The 21,773-nt window shown below is 41.4% G+C and overlaps 2 protein-coding genes across 5 annotated transcripts in view; one reads left to right on the top strand and one right to left on the bottom strand.

The window, feature by feature from the left end:
* Positions 1-231: 231 nt before the first annotated feature.
* Positions 232-3,045, top strand: b9d1 (B9 protein domain 1). Its single transcript, XM_061699705.1, has 7 exons — positions 232-406; positions 536-604; positions 818-929; positions 1,033-1,129; positions 1,384-1,446; positions 2,011-2,078; positions 2,183-3,045. The coding sequence occupies exons 1-7, from the start codon at positions 344-346 to the stop codon at positions 2,341-2,343; spliced, it is 633 nt and encodes a 210-aa protein (XP_061555689.1). The 5' UTR covers positions 232-343; the 3' UTR covers positions 2,344-3,045.
* A 69-nt stretch (positions 3,046-3,114) lies between these two features.
* epn2 (epsin 2) overlaps positions 3,115-21,773 on the bottom strand; it is a 30,854-nt gene continuing 12,195 nt past the window's right edge. Inside the window, exons 4-10 of one of the 4 annotated variants that reach the window (XM_061699701.1) lie at positions 19,985-20,097; positions 14,670-14,774; positions 14,230-14,335; positions 12,243-12,395; positions 11,911-12,003; positions 9,611-9,838; positions 3,115-6,063 (exon numbers count right to left, since the gene is read on the bottom strand). In XM_061699701.1, the coding sequence (XP_061555685.1) occupies positions 5,759-6,063; positions 9,611-9,838; positions 11,911-12,003; positions 12,243-12,395; positions 14,230-14,335; positions 14,670-14,774; positions 19,985-20,097 (1,103 nt within the window). In that variant the 3' untranslated portion in view covers positions 3,115-5,758. The remainder of the gene's footprint in view (positions 6,064-9,610; positions 9,839-11,910; positions 12,004-12,242; positions 12,396-14,229; positions 14,336-14,669; positions 14,775-19,984; positions 20,098-21,773) is intronic. The other 3 variants (XM_061699702.1, XM_061699703.1, XM_061699704.1) reach the window with 3 other exon arrangements.

Here is a 21,773-nt window from a genome sequence, read left to right as displayed (position 1 = left end):
AAATTGAAAATGTGTGATGAACTATCTTAATTAATTACTTACCAACACGTGTATTTTTAAGTCGTCCGCCCCCGTTTGCGTCATTATTCCGGTTAAAAACGCCTTCCGGTATCTGCAATTGAATATTTGCTTCACTGCTGCTATCTTGTGGGCATTCAAGCGGCATTAACTTTCTTGCGGCTGCGCTTTCGGTTTGTATTGTCCCTCGCGGGGAACCATAGGGTGGAGCAAACGTCGCCTTAGCAACAGAGAGGCTTTGGACTATCACAACAAGCAGGCTAAATGTATCTTCTTAAACTACTGCCTTCTAGAAACAGAATTACATATACTGATTGAAGCCGTGATGGCTACAAGCAACCCATCTGTGTTTCTTCTCTCGGTGAACGGACAGATTGAGGGAGCGGATGTGAGTTTTGCTTCGTGTTTAGCCTGACGGCTAACACTAGCTAGCTAGCATTAACGCTTTGTGCAAGTTCGAGAAGGAGAATGTTTACTTTAGTTCATCGGATTGACAAAACGTGTTTTTAAATTTCAGTTTCCGAGTTATGACGACTTGTACTGCAAATACTCCTTTGTTTACGGTCAAGACTGGATACCCACCACTGTGAGTACCACCACAACTCGAAACAAAATTCAAGTTTTATGAAAATACGATACAAGCTTTAAAAATATGCGTAGTTTGGATCGATGGATATTAATTTCCAAGAGCTAAATTGTGTTCGTTGTTTCATTTTTTTCAGGGCATTCGCAGTAGTTATGATTCAATGTTATTGTTTACCTATTTAAATGTTATTTATTCTCTGTTTTGCCTCTCTAGGGTTTGGAGGAAGGCATCACCCAAATAACATGTAAAGGCATTCAGTCGTCACATAAATTGATATGGAACTTCCCACTGGATATAACTTTCAAGAGCACAAACCCCTCAGGATGTGAGTATCTCTCTTACACGCACACATACAAAAAAGATAATTTATGAAATCATTTCACCTGAGGAAATTTTTATAGAAATCCTATGTGGTCTTTCTAACTCAGGGCCTCAACTTGTGCTAAGTGTGTATGGACCAGACGTGTTTGGCAATGATGTCGTCAGAGGCTATGGAGCAACACACATCCCATTAACACCAGGAAAGTCAGTGCTTTCCTTATTAACTTTAAATCTTATTTGACGACTGTATTCAGGAAATGCCGGTTTTAGCTTGACTGGTGTTTGTTCTTAAAAGACTGTAGAATATATACTTACCTGCCGCAACACTCTTTGAGATACAAGAGCTGTATCAAGATATGTCTCAGCAATTCTACAACAATTCCGAAGTGTCTTGTAAGTGTATATTATATGCACTTTTAAATGTGTGTAACATATCAGCTATTTGGTGGCCTCCACAGACATACACGGATCCTCCCCATGTTTGTTCCTGAACCCACGTGGAGACTTCAAAGGTTCACTAGGTGAGTTGATGGTTTAGTCAGTGTTGGGAATGTGGCAGTGAGTTTTTCTTATTTTGCCTTTATACATGACCACAATGGACTTAAAATAAGGAATCAACATGTGAATGAGCTTCAAGAAGTTTCTCAATGAAGCCCTGGGAAAGCATGTCAAAGGGTGAAACTCAAAATTGGGTGATTTCCGTGGTCTCCAAACTTGAATGATGAAAAATATATACAATAAATTATGGTTGTATTGAGAAGTTTGTCAATGATCCAAATACTGTATAATGCAATTAAGCTCCTGAAAATGGAGGTGAATTGCAATAAAGGCTGCAAGTCCCAAAAAAGTAAATGACTTTTTCCTGAGGTTGGAGGGAATCCTTAAACATCTACACTTCAATTGATAGTTTCATTTCAAATCCTTTGTATATTAATGCAATGCAATCAAAACTGACCAGATAACCTAATTGTAGATTTGCACCGCCATCAAAACCCACACTGAGTTTCAATTAAAAGTATTACTGTACTGTATTACCATATTATGCATGTATCATAGTAGCAGATCAGATCTTTCTCTTTTTTTAGTTGGCTTTGGGGACGTCGACCAGAGTACACAGACCCTAAAGTGGTAGCCCAGGGTGAAGGGCGAGAAGGTACGTTTGAATGTTAATTCTTTTTGGTAAATGAGAACAGGAGCAACGAGATCGAACTTGTTTTTTGTGCATTCACATTGCGTCCTCTTCTTTTTCTCTTACAGTGACACGGGTTTGTTCCCAAGGATTTGTTACAGTCTGCTTTAGCATCATAATGAAGGACATGAAGAAACTCGGCTACGATTCTGGACCATCAAATTCCTCAAGCACGCAATCTTGCGCCACTGCATCTGGATGGTCCACAGAGGAACCAACACATTTTTGATCACATTGGGGAAACATGCCAATTTCTAGTGTCCACCCTTACATTCTGTTTATGTTCATTACCACAGATGTAAAAATGATGCAGTTATATTTAGATTTTATGCCAAAACTGCAAATGTTTTTGTAAATGTCTGTTAGGTTTTCCATCTTTTATATTTTTTACATTCTGTCTTGGTTAACACTGTTAATAAGGGTTACAGAGCTTAAGTCCATCCATCCATTTTCTGAGCCGCTTCTCCTCACTAGGGTCGCAGGGCGTGCTGGAGCCTATCCCAGCTGTCATCGGGCAGGAGGCGGGTACACCCTGAACTGGTTGCCAGTCAATCGCAGGGCACATAGAAACAGACAACCATTCTCACTCACAGTCATGCCTACGGGCAATTTAGAGTCTCCAATTAATGCATGTTTTTGGGATGTGGGAGGAAACCGGAGTGCCTGGAGAAAACCCACGCAGGCACGGGGAGAACATGCAAACTCCACACAGGCAGGCAGGGCCGGGGATTGAACCCGGGTCCTCAGAACTGTGAGGCTGACGCTCTAACCAGCCGGCCACCGTGCCGCCCAGAGCTCAAGTAATATACATTTTATTTTGTAACCAATGCAGTCAAATGGATGTCAAAATGATGCTGACTGAACTCTTATTCATGTTTATGCTGTAAATGTTTTTGTAATGTCATTTCTCATCTTGTATATAAAGTTTGAATTTACAGAAATGATCTTGGTTGTTTGCAATGTTAAAAGAAGACACTGTGACAAGGGTTACAGAGCTGAAGTGATATACATTTTTATTTTGAAACCAATGCAGCTACACTCATCCAACAGGGTGCGGCCTGCTGTGCTCATTTGTTTAGATGCCGTTAGGATTCCACGGTGACGTTTCCTACAAAAACCCATTACACAGAATAATAAAGCTCAACAAAAGAAAGGTATGTTACAATAGTACAAATGATAAATTATATTATACAGTTATAATGCTGACAGATTGAGCACATATCGAATAAAAAGCAGCCTGCTCCCTGTACTACAATAAGGGTAACTAGACGTGGAGAATAAAAAGGTGGCTATTAATGCATATAAACACAGTCTAAGGTCAGTTATTCCTCTCAATAAAAGCGTAGTGAATACAAAGTGATGTAACATGAGCTTGCAACACGCAGGCTACATTTAACTATACCATTACTTGGAAACCGTCAGAACAAGTGGTCATTTGAAGCATAATTCAACAGTTACCGTACATGTTTTTTCCTCTTCATACAGCCATTACATTTATCCATCATCGCTTGAATGTTAGTTAAATCAAAGAGGGTGAGAAAACAGCATTTCGTAGCTATATTACTTTAGGCAGAGTTAAGTAAACAAGAGTACTCGCAAATCCAACTTTGCAAAACACACCAGGCAATGAATGTATCTTTTTTTAAATGACCTTACGGCAATGTTTGCATATTTCTTTGTGATTTTTTTGTGATTCAAAAGGTTTTCTGGGCCGTACGCATTGCATCCAATTCATCAATATATGAGCCAAGCATTATATAAAAAAAATAAAATAACAATCACCAGCTTCCTTCTGCTAAGTCCACCTCATACACAGTTTAAGCTGCCCCTCCAATGATTTGCCTGAGAGAAATGTCTGCATTTCGAGCAAAAATGATCCTGTTTCGCTAGCATAGCACAGCAGATAGGAGGGGGCGGCAACACACTAAAAGAGGACAGAAAACAAGTAAAAATATTGGCAGTGATAGACAATTGAAGAGAGAGGAGAGTTGTCTCCATCTTCTCTTATTACACACGCTCATTTTTTTCTACAGAGTAATACTCCAATATAGAGATACTTTCCACAAACTTAAACATAGCTCTAAACAACATGGGAAATAGTAACAATGGAGTGTGCATCAAACTAATAGGAAAAACAGTGAAATGTGACCCTGATGCTGGGTCTACTCTGGGAAGAAGAAAAAAAAACGGGAGGGGTTCGGAGATCAGTCGCTGTGACTTTGGTAACAGTTGTGCTTCTAAAAAATGACCTTAGAATATGCAGCTAGTAAACACACCTCAACAACGTAAAAAGGATCTGCTAAGGATTAACAAGTGAAATAATTGTAAAAAATGACCTACTACCTCCCAGGAATACAGTTTGTCACGATCAAAAGACCAGCACAAACAGGTGTGGTTTCAGCAGATTAAATCATTCCAGATGGGTATGTCAAAGTAACTCCACTCTTCAAGTTGCTGATTGGATGAGTGAGCCAACACCAAAATGCAGACACCACCACCACAGGGGAGAACTTACAAAATGACATATCTCATTCAAGAACACATGGAAGCTGAACACACACACACACACACCCTTCCCTTTGACCCTAGTACAAACAAAAAAAATTCCCACGTCTCACTGTTGTTGAATACTGACGCTATCACAGTTCATATATTTATGTCTAAACACATTTGGGTGGGGATTTAATGTCATACATCAACTTGAGTTGCAGGATCTGCATCTGTGAGCGGCCACTTAACTTGGACAGGGAGTTCATCTCCTTTGAAAAGGATTCACAATGTTAATACCGTGACCCCCTGGAGGTCAACGTTTTTTGTGGTAGGTCAGGGAGAGGTCCAATTGGGTGCCCAGATAAGCGCTGTGATGAAGTGGTATAGAAAAAGTCAACGTTTAAGCCATCTCATCGTGTTTTACAACTAGCTTCCTTGCCTACGCTAAGGTGTAATGGTGAGCCCAACAGTCACTGTAATCATTTGTTTAAAAAGAAAAAATGTGCAAAATCCCTGCTTCGGAACACACAAACGAACACACACACACAAACATACACACAGAGTATAAACATATCTGACGGTCTCTATGATTCTAACTCCAGTTAAGTGAAGGAAAAGCTTACTGGAAAATACAACAGTGTAATAGCACTGTTATGTGCAACCACTCACACACACATACACCCACGCATGCACACACTCGTTAGCTGACAGGGCTTAAAAACGATTAGCTCTAGTGATGAGATAAGATCCTGGCGTTAGTAGGTTTCTGTCACTCCACAGAAGAAAGGAGCAATCCTACAGGAAGAGTGAGAGACAAGTGGACTGTCTAAACTTGCCTCTGTGTGGGGGGGGGGACTGTAAACATCCCTGCTATTCTAACTCTGATGCCAAATAGACTGTGATCTACATCAGTGTCTGATCGAAGTGGAACACATAGGACGAGGCAGTTTGTAGCACTGAGAGAGCAGAGAGGAAGAGGAGGAAGAGCGTGGTCATGTTAAGGATGCCACATTGTCTACCACCTTGGCAGAGGTTGGTTAGAAAAAAGGATAAATGGGACAAGACAAGTCCTTGATGAAGATTTGTATAGCTTAAAAGAAGATAAGAAGTGGGGTGAGGGTATTCTGGGCGCAAGTTGTCCGCAGTAATCCCCTTCACAAAAGGAACGGGTTGGTGGCTCCGGTGGTCTGCGCCCCAGCCTGCGGGGTTATGCTCATCAGTGGCTGGGGCATAGCACCGACCCCCACTGCAGGCATCGGGCGTCCCACAGGGGTTATGCCTGCCAAAGGGACCATGGTGATGGATTGGGTGGGCAAGGATGATATGGCCATGGAATCAGCCATGCCGCTGGCGAACCCCGAAGGCATGGGGCTTACTCGCATCTGGTTGAGTGTTGGTGGAGCAGGCTGGCTCACTTGGAAGGGATTGGCATGAGCGTTGGAGCCTGCAGCGGCGCCACCTAAATAAAACAGGTCACGGACAAAGTCAGGAGCGCAAGAATTCCCTCAATATAATTCCAATCTTTTATCATCAATTGGAATCATTATACAACAGAACTTCAAACCAAGCAATTTGATTTTAGACAAGTCATTCCATTAGGGATGATATACAACCCCAATTCCAATGAAGTTGGGACGTTGTGTTAAACATAAGTAAAAGCAGAATACAATGATTTGCAAATCATGTTCAACCTATATTTAATTGAACACACTACAAAGACAATATATTTAATGTTCAAACTGATAATCTTTATTGTTTTTAGCAAATAATCATTAACTTAGAAATTTATGGCTGCAACATGTTAAAAAAAGCTGGGACAGGTGGCAAAAAAGATGACCGAAAGTTGAGGAATGCTCATCAAACACATGTTTGGAACATCCCACAAGTGAAGAGGCTAATTGGGAACAGGTGGGTGCTACGATTAGGTACAAAAGGAGCTTCCCTGAATTGCTCAGTCATTCACAAGCAAAGATGGGGCGAGAGAAAATAGTCGAACAGTTTAAGGACAATGTTCCTTAACGTACAATTTCAAGGAATTTAGGGATTTCATTATCTACTGTCCATAATATCATCAAAAGTAGACTTTACACTGATTTGATCGAGCTGATCGGTATCGGCCGATATTTAGCATTTTATGCTGATCGGCTTTAATGTCATAATACGCCAATCCGATCCGCAAAAGACATTTACTTCGCGTCGCTGCGTGTACAGTATATTTGAATCCAAAAGTTAGTTTGTTTTTAGCCTTGTCGCGTGTCTTTTGACGTAGTACTGCAAATATGTGACGGCCAAAGAAGTTGTTTAAAAAAACAGCGGTGTGGGACAGACAACATGTCGGAGACAGACAGCACGTAATGCCCGGATCAGACTACAAGACAAATTTGCTCTTTCACGATTGCACTGTCAGACTACTGCAATAAAATATTGTATTCCGTATCCAGTTCTTTACGATCATTGGGCTTTATCTTGTCAACTCAAATTCGACCGGATACACTCGTTATTATAAGGACAAAATGGGGAAAAACGTGTTGGTGGTCACCGGCGCTCAGGACAGGAGAGGACGTTCATTTAAGGCTTGCTTGAGGTATGTGCACATACTTTTAATATGATACGGCTCACAAGCAGGCAATAAAATGTTACGTAGCCTAGCAAGCTGGCGGTAGTATGAACAGTTGGACGTATACATGCCGCCGTTCTGTCGAATCATGCTCTAAAGTTTCAGTGTGGGTGAAGTAATTTAATTAAAAATAAAGTAATTTAATTACAGTAAGTAGCACCCATTATTTCTGTCATGTAATGTTGGTTTGACCTGACTGATTAGAATACACGATCTGACTAGAGCAGTGATTTCCAACGTTTATGGAGGCAGGAACATATTTTACAATTGAAAAATCTCACGGCACACCAACAAACAAAAATGTCACAAAAGGTGGATACATTAATTACTGTATTTACTTCCTGCCATCTAATAGAAGACCATTAATTTCTTCTGTCTGTCACTATGCCTCACTGGCATAAATAGAGGAACAAAGAAACATAATTTATTGTAAATGTAATTTTTTTAGCAATTAAGTATATACAGTAAATGACGTCATTTAAATAGACACATTCCTCCATCTTGTGATCGGATCGGTGATGACTTATCGTTTTTTTAAACTCGCTGATCGGTGATTGGCCCCAAAAATCCTGATCATATAAAGCCTAATCAAAAGGTTCAGAGAATCTGGAGAAATCACTGCATGTAAGCGGCAAGGCCGAAAACCAACATTGAATCCCCCTGACCTTCGATCGCTCAGGTAGCACCACATCAAAAAGCAACATCAATGTGTAAAGGATATCACCACATGGGCTCAGGAAAACTTTAGAAAACCAATTATCAGTAAATACAGTTTGGCGCTACATCCGTAAGTGCAACTTGAAACTCTACTATGCAAAGCAAAAGTCATTTATCAACAACACCCAGAAACGCCGCCGGCTTCTCTGGGCCCGAACTCATCTAAGATGGACTGATGCAAATTGGAAAAGTGTTCTGTGGTCCGACGAGTTCACATTTGTTTTTGGAAATTGTGGACGTCGTGTCCTCCCGGCAAAAGAACCATCCCGACTGTTATGAATGCAAAGTTCAAAAGCCAGCATCTGTGATGGTATGGGGTTGTGTTAGTGCCAGTGGCATGGGTAACTTACACATCTGTGAAGGCACCATTAATGCTGAAAGGTACATACAGGTGTTGGAGAAACATGTGCTGCCATCCAAGCAACGTCTTTTTCATGGAGGCCCCTGCTTATTTCAGCAAGACAATGCCAAATCACATTCTGCACATGTTTTTGTAGTAAAAGAGTGCGGGTACTAGACTGGCCTGCCTGCAGTCCAGACCTGTCTCCCATTGAAAATGTGTGGCGCATTATGAAGCGTAAAATACGACAACGGAGACCACGGACTGTTGAACAGCTGAAGCTGTACATCAAGCAAGAATGGGAAAGAATTCCACCTACAAAGCTTCAACAATTAGTGTCCTCAGTTCCCAAACGTTTATTGAATGTTGTTAAAAGAAAAGGTGATGTAACACAGTGGTAAGCATGACCCTGTCCCAGCTTTTTTGGAACGTGTTGCAGCCATAAAATTCCAAGCTAACGATTATTTGCTAAAAACAATAAAGTTTATCAGTTTGAACATTAAATAGCTTGTCTTTGTCGTGTATTCAATTAAATGTATGTTCAACATGATTTGCAAATCATTGTATTCTGTTTTTATTTATGTTTAACACAACATCCCAACTTCATTGGAATTGGGGTTGTACATACACAACAGCAGCACTGGGACTTTTAATTTAACAGCCTGCAGCCTCATGCTTGCGACCGAATCAGAGCCATGAAGATGTGTGTACATCATGTCCTCTTATGTCACATTGCTTAAATATAGCATTTGTATCCATGTATTCTGAGTGTGCATTAGATATTAGGAGTATAACAGTTTTCACTACATTGCAGCAACTATTGTGTTACTGCTCACATAGACTGCACAGATTGCTGTACAGATAGTAGTAAATTTAAATGAATGGAGTGATGCTACATCATCACAGGGTTACCTTTACAAGCACACGTCATTTTATTTCTCACGAAGAAGAATTTTGTTGCAGTTGGGTTGTGAATACATTCAGCATTGCCCTGGCTTCATTTCCTCCTTCCATGCATAACATGGGGTTTAATGTTACACAATATTTTTCAAAATATTTATTCTTCAAATTTGTGAAAACATTCTCAGCATTACATAACAAAAACAGCCCATTGAAAGGGCAATACATACAAGCATGAATTGATCTGCTACTGACTAAGCAACTCTTAGATAGATTCTAATTCTAACTTCTGTGTGTGTCCAACATGTGCATTCAAGCTTTTGAGACTTTCAGCTATACACATGGACAGAATTAGAGATGATAACCAGGAATGTTTCTCTCTTTTTTTGTCAGCTAAAAACAATTCAATTTTAAAAGCTGACGTCAACTTACCTGTTGAAGCCAAGAACGGGTTGAATGCTGGAGCAGGTTGGGGCGGTTTGGTCACCAAAGAATCCAGGTTGACCAGGGCAGCATTGGGGCCCAGGAAAGACTCTGGAGTCTTCCTGGTTGGATTTGAAGAAGTAGAAATGGATGTGGGAAGGGGGTCGAAGAGGTCCAAGCTGCTGCTGCTAGCAAGACTGGCTTGGGAGGGAACAGAAGATGGTATAACACCATCACCTAGAAAATAAAAGTTGTAAAATAAAATAATAATACACTATGCATGTAGAAACCCCAATTACAATGAAGCTGGGATGTTGAGTAGAGTATAAATGAAAACAGAATACAGTACAATAAATACTTTGACATACATTCAAATCAATACACGACAAAGACAAGATATTTTTGGTTGATATACGGCTTCAGTTTCTCAAGAGATGAGCGTAGACTGCCGGCAGACCATTCTACTACCCGCAATCTTTTACTAAGCCATACTGTTGTAACACATGCAGAATGTGACTGGTATTGTCATCCTGTGTTGTTAATAGTTTTAACTTGCACTTTTAGAATAGTTGAAGTAGTAGTAGAATGATCGTAAACCTCACCCCATCCTTGTTACCAACTGAGCCTTTCAGGCATCCTCCCTTTATTCCCAATCATCATGACGCGGAACTTAACTGTTCACATTTGTTTTGTTTTTTTGGGTTTTTTTTAGCATTTACCAACTTTCCCAGTCTTTTGTTGCACCTGTCCCAGCTTTTGTGCAATGTGTTGCACCCATCAAAATAAAAATCAGTGAATATTTGCACACACAAAAAACAATACTGTATAATATTACAAACCCCAAACCCAGTGAAGTTGTGATGTTGTGTAAAACATGAATACAAGCAGAAAACGATTTGCAACTCTTTTACAATTTACAGTATACATACACTACAAAGACAAGCCATTCAAGGGACAAACTGAAACTATGCAGCAGGGTTCACCAATGTGGTGCCCATGGGCACCAGCTAGCCCCCAATGGCCTACTCTAAAAATAGCTCATCAGTGATGGGACATTGGGATTTCCTAGGAAATCTGTTGAAGTGATTATTTGTAAACACTTGCAGAGAGATTTATTGAAATAAAGTGTTCCTTATTGGTATTCGTTTCCTACCGTGTTAATTTTGGATAATTGTTATTAACATAATCTGTGTCTGCAAATAGCTGAGAATAATAATGAATAATAACATACAATTAAAGGTAATTTGAGCAAATTCGTTATTTCAGAAGTGTGTTTTAAACTGACAGCCCTTTGCATTAATAAATACTAATAAAAGTACTTCTGTTTTAAAAAGGTTGGTGACCCTACTATAATATATTATACAGAATTGTAGTATTTTGCTCATAACAACATCTCAACATTGAAAGTTGAATTCAAAATGATGATGATGATTTGACACTCCATATTTGATGTAGTAAATTAATCAGAAGACACTATTATGAGGACATCAGAGCCAGACAGCCTTTTTGGTAGCAATGATGATAAGAGTGATGGAGACGCACCAAACCCAGAAAGCCATTTGCGACATGTGTCGTTGGGACAAACTAATCTCAGAATAGCAATTCATATATGACAAAGACAAAAGGGTATATTGACTCTTCCAGGAATCCTTCAGATTTTATCCAGTCACTTCAGAAGCCTGCTGCTTTTACAGATGCTCAACACATTTTCCATAAAGGCCTTCTTTCGGTTTTGGGAAATCTATCTTAAAGCCAGTGTTTATGTTCCGTTCTTTGATGGTATCCGGCATGTTTGTATTGAGCTGAAGCACAGATCTGCATCCAGTGCCACCCTCCCCACAGAATCTAACCACAAGCGAGAAAACCATCAAGACCTGAGCCAAGTTGATTTTTGGAAAACATTTGCAGACCTACTTGTACGTTAGGAATTTAGGGTAACTGAGTTCTTGATTATAATCGTACGATTAAAAAAAAGTACAAATAGCAGATTTAAAAGGGTATTACAATAACAACAAGGTTCAGGTCTAATGTTTGTGACACCACAAGACTAACAGTGATACAAGACCAGACCAGGGAAAATGCCTTATTTTTCAAAATCATATTGTTTTGGCGGCATTTCTTTCTTTAGATTTGTCATGGAAAAGAAACACGGCTGCCATGGCTCATTGCCCTAGTCCAGTAGTATATACTGTACATCCATACAAAGACAGGACACATGCGTGTGCCCGACAGGAATATTGGACATCTGAGGGCACAGAGGAAAAACAACACAGACTGTGTCAATAGGGAGACAAGGACAGGGTGAGTACCAGCAGGGACAGAGGAGGAGGAGCGCAGGCTGTCAAACTCTGAGAAGTCCTCTTTGGACGTACCATTGGATTCACTGAACAGGTCAAAGCTACCTGCATGGGGACAACATACACATATAATATAACGCAAACACGAACACACGGACAGATGATAACAGAAAACATATATGAATGTGTACGGATATCTAAGTAGAGTAAAGGAGACAGACACAAAAAGGCAAATGGCACAACCAAAGGGCATGTAAGTCTCCACACTACTGTTCCAGATGTCATACTATTACCTCATCATTGAAAATGTCACATTCATTTTAGCACGCTTCTCTATGGGTTACCTGGGTTTGAAGCCTTAGGGCGAGTAGCTGCCGACCCCCAGGGATCGGATATCGGAGTGGAGTTCGATGCCCAGGGATCAGTGCTCTTCATGGGTGGAACTGAGGCAGGAGCCCCCCATGGGTCCGCTGAGCCTGCCGACTTGGCAGCAGAACCTTGGGAGCGGGAAATAGTTTTACTGAGTGGCAAAATATGGATAGGGCAATCATGGAGGCTCACAGGGAAATGAGGTATAACAGTGGATGGTTAATAAAGAAGGAAGTTTCAGAGGAGATGTTCTTGCAGGTTATCAGGCAGCAATCACATGACCAACACATCCCTCTTTGGACCTTTAACTCAAACGATGTGTCCTTCGGTCACTACCTTTCTTACAAAATGAAGTATCTTCTCATTACAGTGTAGGAGTTTGTGTAAGAATTTTCCAACTGCCTCACTTTTAATGTAAGTGGGGTAAGTGAACAAACTAGTTGTTGTTGTCAACTGTGTGTGAGGTCTTGGGTAAATATGTTCCAGTGCAAAGAAATTGCGATGCAACCGTTCTTGGAGGTTTTTCACAGCCACTCAGAAATAGGCACTTATTTCTCCCCCCCACAAACATGGTAAGGGCCATGAGGTCTGTCAGAGGTGAACTTGTGCAGTGGAAACCCTCCTCCGCGCTTTGCTTTATTGTCACTGGGCCTGCAGAGCCGCATTCCTAGCTGACAAAGAGTCAACCAACAGTTCTTTGAGCTGCAGGTAGAGGTGAGGCACATTCACAGACTCACACTCATGCTATGCCTAATATTGTACATTCACAGAGTCCTGGGAGGGAACTAAATTTTCATCACGGACAACATCTTACTTGTGCTTTACCACAGAGGGCCGTTATAACTGTGAAATCATATTTATATATGTATAACCACCTTATCATATTATTATGTATACACAATTTCCCCTGGATTTCATTGTTGTTATACACACACATGCTGATTGTTTGTTACATTGAAGCAGTTTTGTTTTGTTTTGTTTTAGGCCCTGTGCTCCCAATTTACTGCACAGTACAAAATTATTGTTTTGTAAGTTTTTTGTAGCCTAAAACACCCAGTACACATTTTATCCAAACTTACTATGCCGGTGTGCTTGGTCATGGTGACATTATTGACCTACATTACTCACTGTAGGCGAGTCGCTTTCATGAATTGCAAGGAATTTGTGTGCTTCCTAGTTCCAAATCCATTGTCAAAAGTGAAACGCTTGACAAAAAAAAACAATGTAGTAAAAACAGCATGTTACAGACTCTAAAGATTTGTTTTGTACTACTCAAGAGTTAACACTGCATCCATGCCACTCTCTCTCGCTGCTCTATGTACAATAGACAAGATATCGTCACATGGCCGCCACGTAGTTATGGGAGGATCTATTATTATTGTATATTTGTGACCCGGAAATACGTCAGTCCCATTCTCTGCCTTAATTGCACCACAGCGCCAGTAAACAACAGTGGCTAATTCTGGAACTAACAGACACTGTCAATGGCATTTTAAGTGACAAATGAAAATTATTTTTGACACATTGTTCAGTCCTGATGGTCCGTTTTTAATCGAGGTTCCACTCTGTGTGTGTGTGTGTGTGTGTGTGTGCGTGTGTGTGTGTATAATAAATGAAATCACAATTTAAAAATAGTTCACTTGGGTTATATTTGTCTGATGTTTACATTTGTCTGATGAGCTTAAACAGTGTGGTGAAACTGCAAAAATATAGACATTTGAGAAGTGGGTCAATACTTTTTCACAGCACTATTTTAAAAAGAGAGTTGGTGAAAAAAAATGCTTGTATTATACATAAAAGATTTAAGAAACACTGTAATTTGGGGACAGACGTTCTGCAAAGATTAAAAGAACATGTAAACACACTATTTGCTTTAGTGGACCAGAAAACAAATTATGTGGTGGGGCGGGCTCAGTCTCCATAGCCAGTATGTCAACATCATGAAAATCCAAATCTGTATACCGTAATGTTTCCAAGGGTCTCCTTTGGCCAGAGCTCCTGCGCCCCAGGGATCACCACCAGGACCCGGCTCTGGAACGTTCATCAAATCCATCAGCGATGATTGCGGCTAAAAAGACGACAATGTCAATTTGAAAATAGTTAGAGGAAAAATACTGTGGTGGGAGACAACATAAGCAACATGAGGGAAAATGATTTTCTGAACTGTTCATTTAATATACGACTGGTAAGCCGTATTTGGAGTCATCTCATAAAATGAACAGTCATGTTGGCCTCGCTCTGTCAGTCATCTACTGAGGCACAAAATTGTTGGGCTAACTAGGCCGTCTTCTGCTACATTGTGGAATCATTCCTGCTTCAGGGGGAGCTCAGGTCAGGCAAAATAAGGGACTAAATTAGGATAATGGTGATGAGTCATGTCCATGCTATTGATGGTTACTTACCTCCTTTTTCTTGTGTGCCAGTTTGCCAGAGTCTGGACCTCCTTTCTTACTCTCCTCTAAAGCCATCTGTAGTCTTAAATCGTCCCCTCTGCGTATCCGCTCCTCCTGTAAATGGGCACCAGTGAGAAAAAAACTGCACCCATGCTCCTTACCCATGTTCACGACCATAAGGCGCACTTAAAAGTCTTAAATTTTCTCCAAAACGGACAGGGCGCCTTATAATGCAGCTCGCCTTGTGTGTGCACCGAGTTCCAAAATCTGTAAATGTTGTTGTGTGACTTTATTGAGCGCTGCGCTTGACTGACTGGGAGCATTTCCTGCCGACACGCTGCTTATATCGAGGAAAGGCGGACGTGACTGAGGACAGCATGCGGACGTTAAAGGGTGCGTGTGACAGAGGATGCTTAAGACACGCCCCCAGTCGGTATATAGTTCCGGTATGTGCATCGGTTTGGCTAAGGACCCCGAAAATGGCACCTACGAAGAGACACGCTTACGAAGCACAGTTTAAACTGCAAGCTATTAGTTACACGGAGGAACATGGGAATCAAGCAGCCGCGAGAGAATTCAAGATCAACGAATCCATGGTTCGCAAGTGGAGGAAGCAGAAAAACGAGCTTCGCCAAGTCAAGAAGATGAAGCTGAGCTTCCACGGAAACAAGGCGAGGTGGCAGACCAACTCGAGGAATGGATTAATGATCAAAGGACAGCCGGGAGAAGCGTCTCTACAGTCACCATTCAACTGAGTGCAATAACTCGGAGCTTGCCATCATTCCGGGAGGCTTGACGAAGGAACTCCAACCACTGGACATCCGTGTAAACAGGGCGTTCAAAGTGAGGTTGCGAGTGGCGTGGGAGCCATGGATGATAGATGGCGAACACAGCTTTACTAAGACTAGGAGGCAGCGCCGGGCGAGTTACGCCACAATTTGTGAATGGACTGTGGATGCTTGGGCTAACGTGTCTGCTTGCACTGTTGTTCGAGCTTTCGTAAAAGCCGGCATCATTTCTGAGGCGGCAACGAGACGGACTCAGACAATGACGAGAGGGAACCTGGCGTGTTTGATGGAGTACTTTCCCAGCTGTTTTTTTTTTTTTTTTTTTAAATCAGTTTATTTGAAAGGGGACAATGCAATTTCATAAAACACATGAAATACACATGGTTAAAAAAGCCAGAATTAGCCAGAAGGCTAGTTTTCCTCTGTAGTCCCCTGGCCATGATGTAAAAAAGCAGTAAAATACATCTACAAGACAATATAATACAGGATACATAAAGACCTACTATACTATTAAGAGAGAATAAAACCACAAATCATTTGATCATAACAAAAAAAAAAAAAAACATCATAACATACTTGTCTTTTAGTGTTGGCAGCTATAGGTGTTAACGAGCCACATTTTCAGTTTTTTTGTGAAGGCCTTGTATGTTGTAAGCAGTTTAACCTCCTCAGGTACTGAGTTCCACTCACCAGCGCTCCTCACTGACCAGGCTGACTTACTGAAAGTGCTCCTGCACAGAGGAATGAGACAGTCACCTCTGACAGAGCCTCGAGTGACACGCTCAGAGCTGTTTCTTAACTGATACAGATTGTGTTCGGTCATGCAGATATGATTCAAACCAGCTCACAGCTTTGCGAGAGAAGTTACATTTTGAGAGCTTGGTAAGAAGAACAGAGTGATTTACTGTATCGAAAGCTTTCCTGAGGTCCAAGAACACCGCCCCTACAACTCCACCCTTGTCGAGTGAAGATTTTATTTTCTCAATGAAGAGGCATGTAGCCATTTCAGTGGAATGCTTGGATCTGAAACCAAACTGCATGGCATGGAGAGAGGGGGAGCTGCTGTTTAAATAATGGACAATCTGCTCTGACACCCATTTTTCTGCAACTTTGCAACAAATGGCCGGAAGAATGCTAATAGGTCGGTAGTTATTCAGACAAGTTGAGTCACCGGATTTAAAGACAGGGGTAACAATAGCAGATTTCCAGGCCTTTGGAAAGTGACCAGATGAAATTGAAAGATTAATGATTGAGGCAATAGGAGTAGCAAGAGTTGAACCTAGATCTTTGAGCATGTTCGTGTCCATTCCAAAAACATCCTTTGCCTTAGATGGTTTGAGTGAATGAATTAAATCGATAACTTTGGTCTCAGTAATATTTGTAATAGTAAAGAACTGTGTTGCAGACAATGCAGGGTATTCCTTCCTTTGTTTTACTGCAAACTTAGAAGAGATTTCTGACAGATTCAATGAAGTAGTTGTTAAAAGCATTCAGCCATCACTTGAGGTTCCGTCAGGATGTTTCCATTTAATTTAATTTGCATTAGTTTTGTTTTGTTATTTTGTGTATCACCCAATAGTTTTTTTAATATAATTCCAGGTTATTTTTTAATTTCCCTTCGCACTATTCAAAGCAGTAATGAAAAAGTCAGCTTTAGATTTTCTTATTTCTTTCACTACCCTATTTCTCAGTGAAATAAAGTGGTGTCTATTGTATCCTGATTTGACCGACAACTTCAAGGAATGATCGCGTTCTTTCATCAGTTTCAGAATAAATGTGTTTAACCAAGGAAGGCCATTCTTTCTAGCTTTTAGTTTAATTATCTGTGTAAATTGTATAATAATTTCTTGTATTTTGTTGGCAAATTTAGAACAATCCTCATCTAAATTTTTACCAGCAAGTAATACATCCCAGTTTACTTCTTGGATAGAATCTTGGAAATTATGTTGTTCATGTTTTGGTATCCTATTGGATTCAGTGGTGGCCAAGGATTTGAAGCGCTTTTTATTTAATTTTCTTGTGACCATTATAAGATTGTGATCAGACAATCCTGTGAGCATATTGTATGGCTTCAAGATCCTTTCTGGCCTATTAGTAAAAGCTAGATCAATCTGAGTTCGGGTGGAGTTTGTAATTCTCGTAGGGCCATTAATTACCTGAGTCATATCGATATCATCCATAACCCTTTTCAATTTTTTCCTAACTTTGTTAACTTCCCAATTAACATTTAGGTCACCCATTATTATCACCTCTTTTGCAAGATTGAGTTGAATCAGTAAAATTTCCAGCTTTTCATAAAAAGCGGCATTTGATGAGGGAGGCCTATAAATAACTACAAGAATAAAAGACATTTGCTGTGACAAAGAAACAGTTAGTCCAAGAAATTCTAATCCATTCTCATCTGTAACATGTATTTCATTACAATTAAAAGTGTCCTTGGCATAAATCATAACACCTCCTCCCTTAGAACACTGTCTGTCGTTTCTAAACATTTTATAACCAGGTACAGATAGTATTGCTGAGGGCGAAGATTCATGGAGCCATGTCTCAGATAGGCAGAGGAAGTAAATATTTGAGTCAGTGAGGTGATTGACCTGATCACTTTTTGTTAAAATGCTTCGTATATTTAAGTGTGCACAAATAATGCCTTTTGGTTTACGTGTTGAGTCCCATATTAATTTAGAGTTATTAACGGTTTGGAACACCCTGCATTTCCGGTGCTTTAGTATTGCGGGGTTTGGAAGCCCCCTGTTTCTTTTATTGGCAATGTTTGCATTTAGCTTTAAGTTGCCAGCTTCCGCATCAGCCGGCAGTGGTGGAGGCCCAGCCGGCAGTGGTGGAGGCCCAGCCGGCAGTGGTGGAGGCCCAGCCGGCAGAGGTGGAGGCCCAGCCGGCAGAGGTGGAGGCCCAGCCGGCAGAGGTGGAGGCCCAGCCGGCAGAGGTGGAGGCCCAGCCGGCAGAGGTGGAGGCCCAGCCGGCAGAGGTGGAGGCCCAGCCGGCAGAGGTGGAGGCCCAGCCGCCAGTGGTGGAGGCCCATCCGCCAGTGGTGGAGCCCCAGCCGGCAGTGGTAGAAGCCCAGCTGGCAGAGGCCCAACCGGCAGAGGCGGCAGCCCAGTTAGCAGTGGTGGAGGCCCAGCTAGCAGAGGTGGAGGCCCGGCTAGCAGTGGCGGAGGCCCGGCCAGCAGTGGCGGAGGCCCGGCCAGCAGTGGCGGAGGCCCGGCCAGCAGTGGCGGAGGCCCGGCCAGCAGTGGCGGAGGCCCGGCCAGTGGTGGAGGCCCGGCCAGCAGTGGTGGAGGCCCAGCTAGCAGTGATGGAGGCCCAGCTAGCAGTGGTGGAGGCCCAGCTAGCAGTGGTGGAGGCCGAGCCGGCAATGGTGGAGGCCCAGCTCGCAGTGGTGTTGGCCCAGGTGGCAGTGGTAGAGGCCCAGCAAGCAGAGGTGGAGGCCTAGCTAGCAATGATGTTAGCTGATCTAGCATTGGTGTTAGCCCGGCTGCTCGAGGTAAAGGCCCAGTTGGCAGTGATGTTGGCCCAGGTAGCAGAGGTGAAGGCCCAGGTAGCAGTGGCCCAGGGTTTAGTTCAACATCACCAGCCAAAAGAAGTATCAGCAAGAGATTAAAAACACCCAAGAGTGGTTTGCCTGTGACAGCCTGTTCCTGCTCACCTGGGGGTGGCCTAGCATGGCCATAGTCCAGTACCCTTGTGAATAGCATGTGCTGACTCCATCTGACTGGATACAAGGTTAGAGTGCCCCTTTTTCTTGGACATGTTGAACTTAGCAGAAGATAGAGGGTTATCCAAACAGCAAATGAATACGTTGATAGCATAATCCATGGTCCTATTTGATCTTTGGATGACTTTTTAAGCAAACGCACAGGACCTGCCAAACTGTGTGGCTGCACCCCGGCAGCCATCTTGTTTCTTCACAAAGGATGCTTTCCAAGTAAATTCTCTTCTGTTCATTTCAGATACAGAAGATGAGGACTTTGATGGATTTGTGGATGCGGATTGATCAAAAAATAATGTGAGTACATTGTTAAATACTTCAATAAAGTACAACCGAACTCGTTTTGCTCCTGCCCCCTTTTTAAAAACATTGTTTTAGCGTGCATGCATGCTACCATATGTTTCAAGATAGTGTATGTTTTGCCATGCCTGCGCCCAATAATACGGTGTGCCTTATGTATGTGTTAAATACAGAAATAGACCCCGTAACTGAGACTTTTAATACGGTGCGCCTTATGGTCGTGAAAATACGGTAGTCTTAAACGCCATCTTAGGTTTGTCGTTGGATAGAAAATATGGTATACTGTGGATTATAATTAATGTACCTGTAAACCTAAAACTACACACAATATTTATTTTATTATTTTATATTTTTTATTTCTATCCCGTACATGTCAAATAAATACATGGGCTCCATTCATACATGTTCATTTAATCTGAAACTCCAGTCCAATCAAAGCCATTTGTCAAACATGAGACTGATTTGTGTATTCATGGTGATTCATGATCTGCCACATAGCACACATTTAGTACCTGCTCTGCTGCCTCTCGGCTCATGGCCAGAGCAAGTTGCAACTGTAGCTCCTCCTCACCACTCGTCTGAGGTCTGGCTTGCTCTAATTCTGATCCCGCATTGGGAGAAGTGGCTGATGGACAAAATCACACAAATAGACATTTAAAGACATCATACTTGAACAATACAGAAGATACCATGTAAGTGTCTGTAGGTGTATCTTCAGAACTTCAGCAACTCTTTTTTTAAAGATATTGAATTAGATAATGTTACAAGGATAGAACATATGATCCATCACAGCAGGAGTCCAGCAACTTGTAGTTTGTATATGCACACTGTTAATGCTTGCAGAGATACTTGAAAAATTATTGTGTGTCAAATTAAGTATTAGGGAGGCATCGATACCTTTTTTTTTTTTTTTTTAGACCAAGAACAAGTACAAATACTTTCATTCGTGTAATCGCTGACACAGAATTAGCAATTGTGTACTGTGTTTAGAGCCTTATGCAAATGAAAATAAAATGACATGCAATTAGTGAGTACATTATTCTATTCTGCAAATACTGTAGGTTTCTGCCCTACTTTAGACCCTTTGGGAACAAGGGGCCTATGATAGGTCAACTCCACAGTTGCATTGTTTTCAGTGACACTCTGCCAACACACAATAGCCCAGAACCTCAAGTGGAATTTCGAAAATCTCTCCACAGCGACAGCTCAGTCTTATTACTATTGGCCAGAGTGAAGTTCCGTTTTCTCAAATGATGACTCAGCTGTTGGACCTTCCGCCTGAGAGCTATATACTGCAGCTTACTTACATGAAGTAATGTGGGCCACACACTAAGGTCGAGCACGCACTCCATGCAACACACATAATCCGTGCAGGCTCAAACCAAATGTATACAAACGCACACAGACTCACACATGCAGCATGGTGCTGTGTACAAACGGCTGGGTGTCAAAAGGTGAAAAGAAAACAGGTTAAGGTTCACGCTTTCATTTCAAATTCTCCTGTGTGCCCGCCTTTCCCTCTGTGTGTTAACCAATTTCGTGACCGTGATTTTGGATTTTTTTTTAACTCAATTCCATAGATGCCATTGTGGGGTGTTTTGGTCACTTGCGTATTGTAGAACACTGAATCACAAACTCACCAGAAACAAAAAGTATTGTAATTATTATCAAGACACTGTCTTCACAGAGAAATGGATTCGACCTGTATCTTTATTTAAATTTTCTTCTTTGCATGTCCATACTTGCTTCTCTTTTTACACGCTCACAATATTTAGTAGCTCGTCTACCCAAACTAATTTTAATAGATATGAGCCTTAGGGGTGTCCCGATCCGATCTTTGAGATCGGAAATCGGTCCGATGTTAACAAAAAACGAGTATCGGATTGGACTTGATCTAAAATCTACTATTTTACAACTCTTATACAAGCAGTCCATTGCATGCTCCGCTCCAGCAAGTCTATCCAGCAGGGCCCGGATGGCATGCAGAGCCCACGTGATCACAATAACAGGTTGCTAAGGCCATAACATTGCATTTGATCTATTCAAATGTAGAATATGCTGATGTGTAAGTTAAGCATTGGATACGTTGCAATTTAAATGTATATTTTTGTTATTGGTTTTATTGAAGATATTTTTCAGGATTTCCTAATATGTATTTATTTTATTCAATTTTAGCACATTCTTATTTTTAAAGTTAACCCATTGGTTAATAATAATAAATGGGTCAGTTTTTCTCATACCTACTGTTGCTGATTATTGTTCTCTGAGTAATATCATTTCATCAAGCCTTTTCTAACATTC

The sequence above is a fragment of the Phycodurus eques genome, chromosome 16 (genome assembly GCF_024500275.1).
Source record: "Phycodurus eques isolate BA_2022a chromosome 16, UOR_Pequ_1.1, whole genome shotgun sequence".
NCBI classification, from domain to species: domain Eukaryota; kingdom Metazoa; phylum Chordata; class Actinopteri; order Syngnathiformes; family Syngnathidae; genus Phycodurus; species Phycodurus eques.
This window is presented reverse-complemented; position numbering and strand designations above follow the sequence as displayed.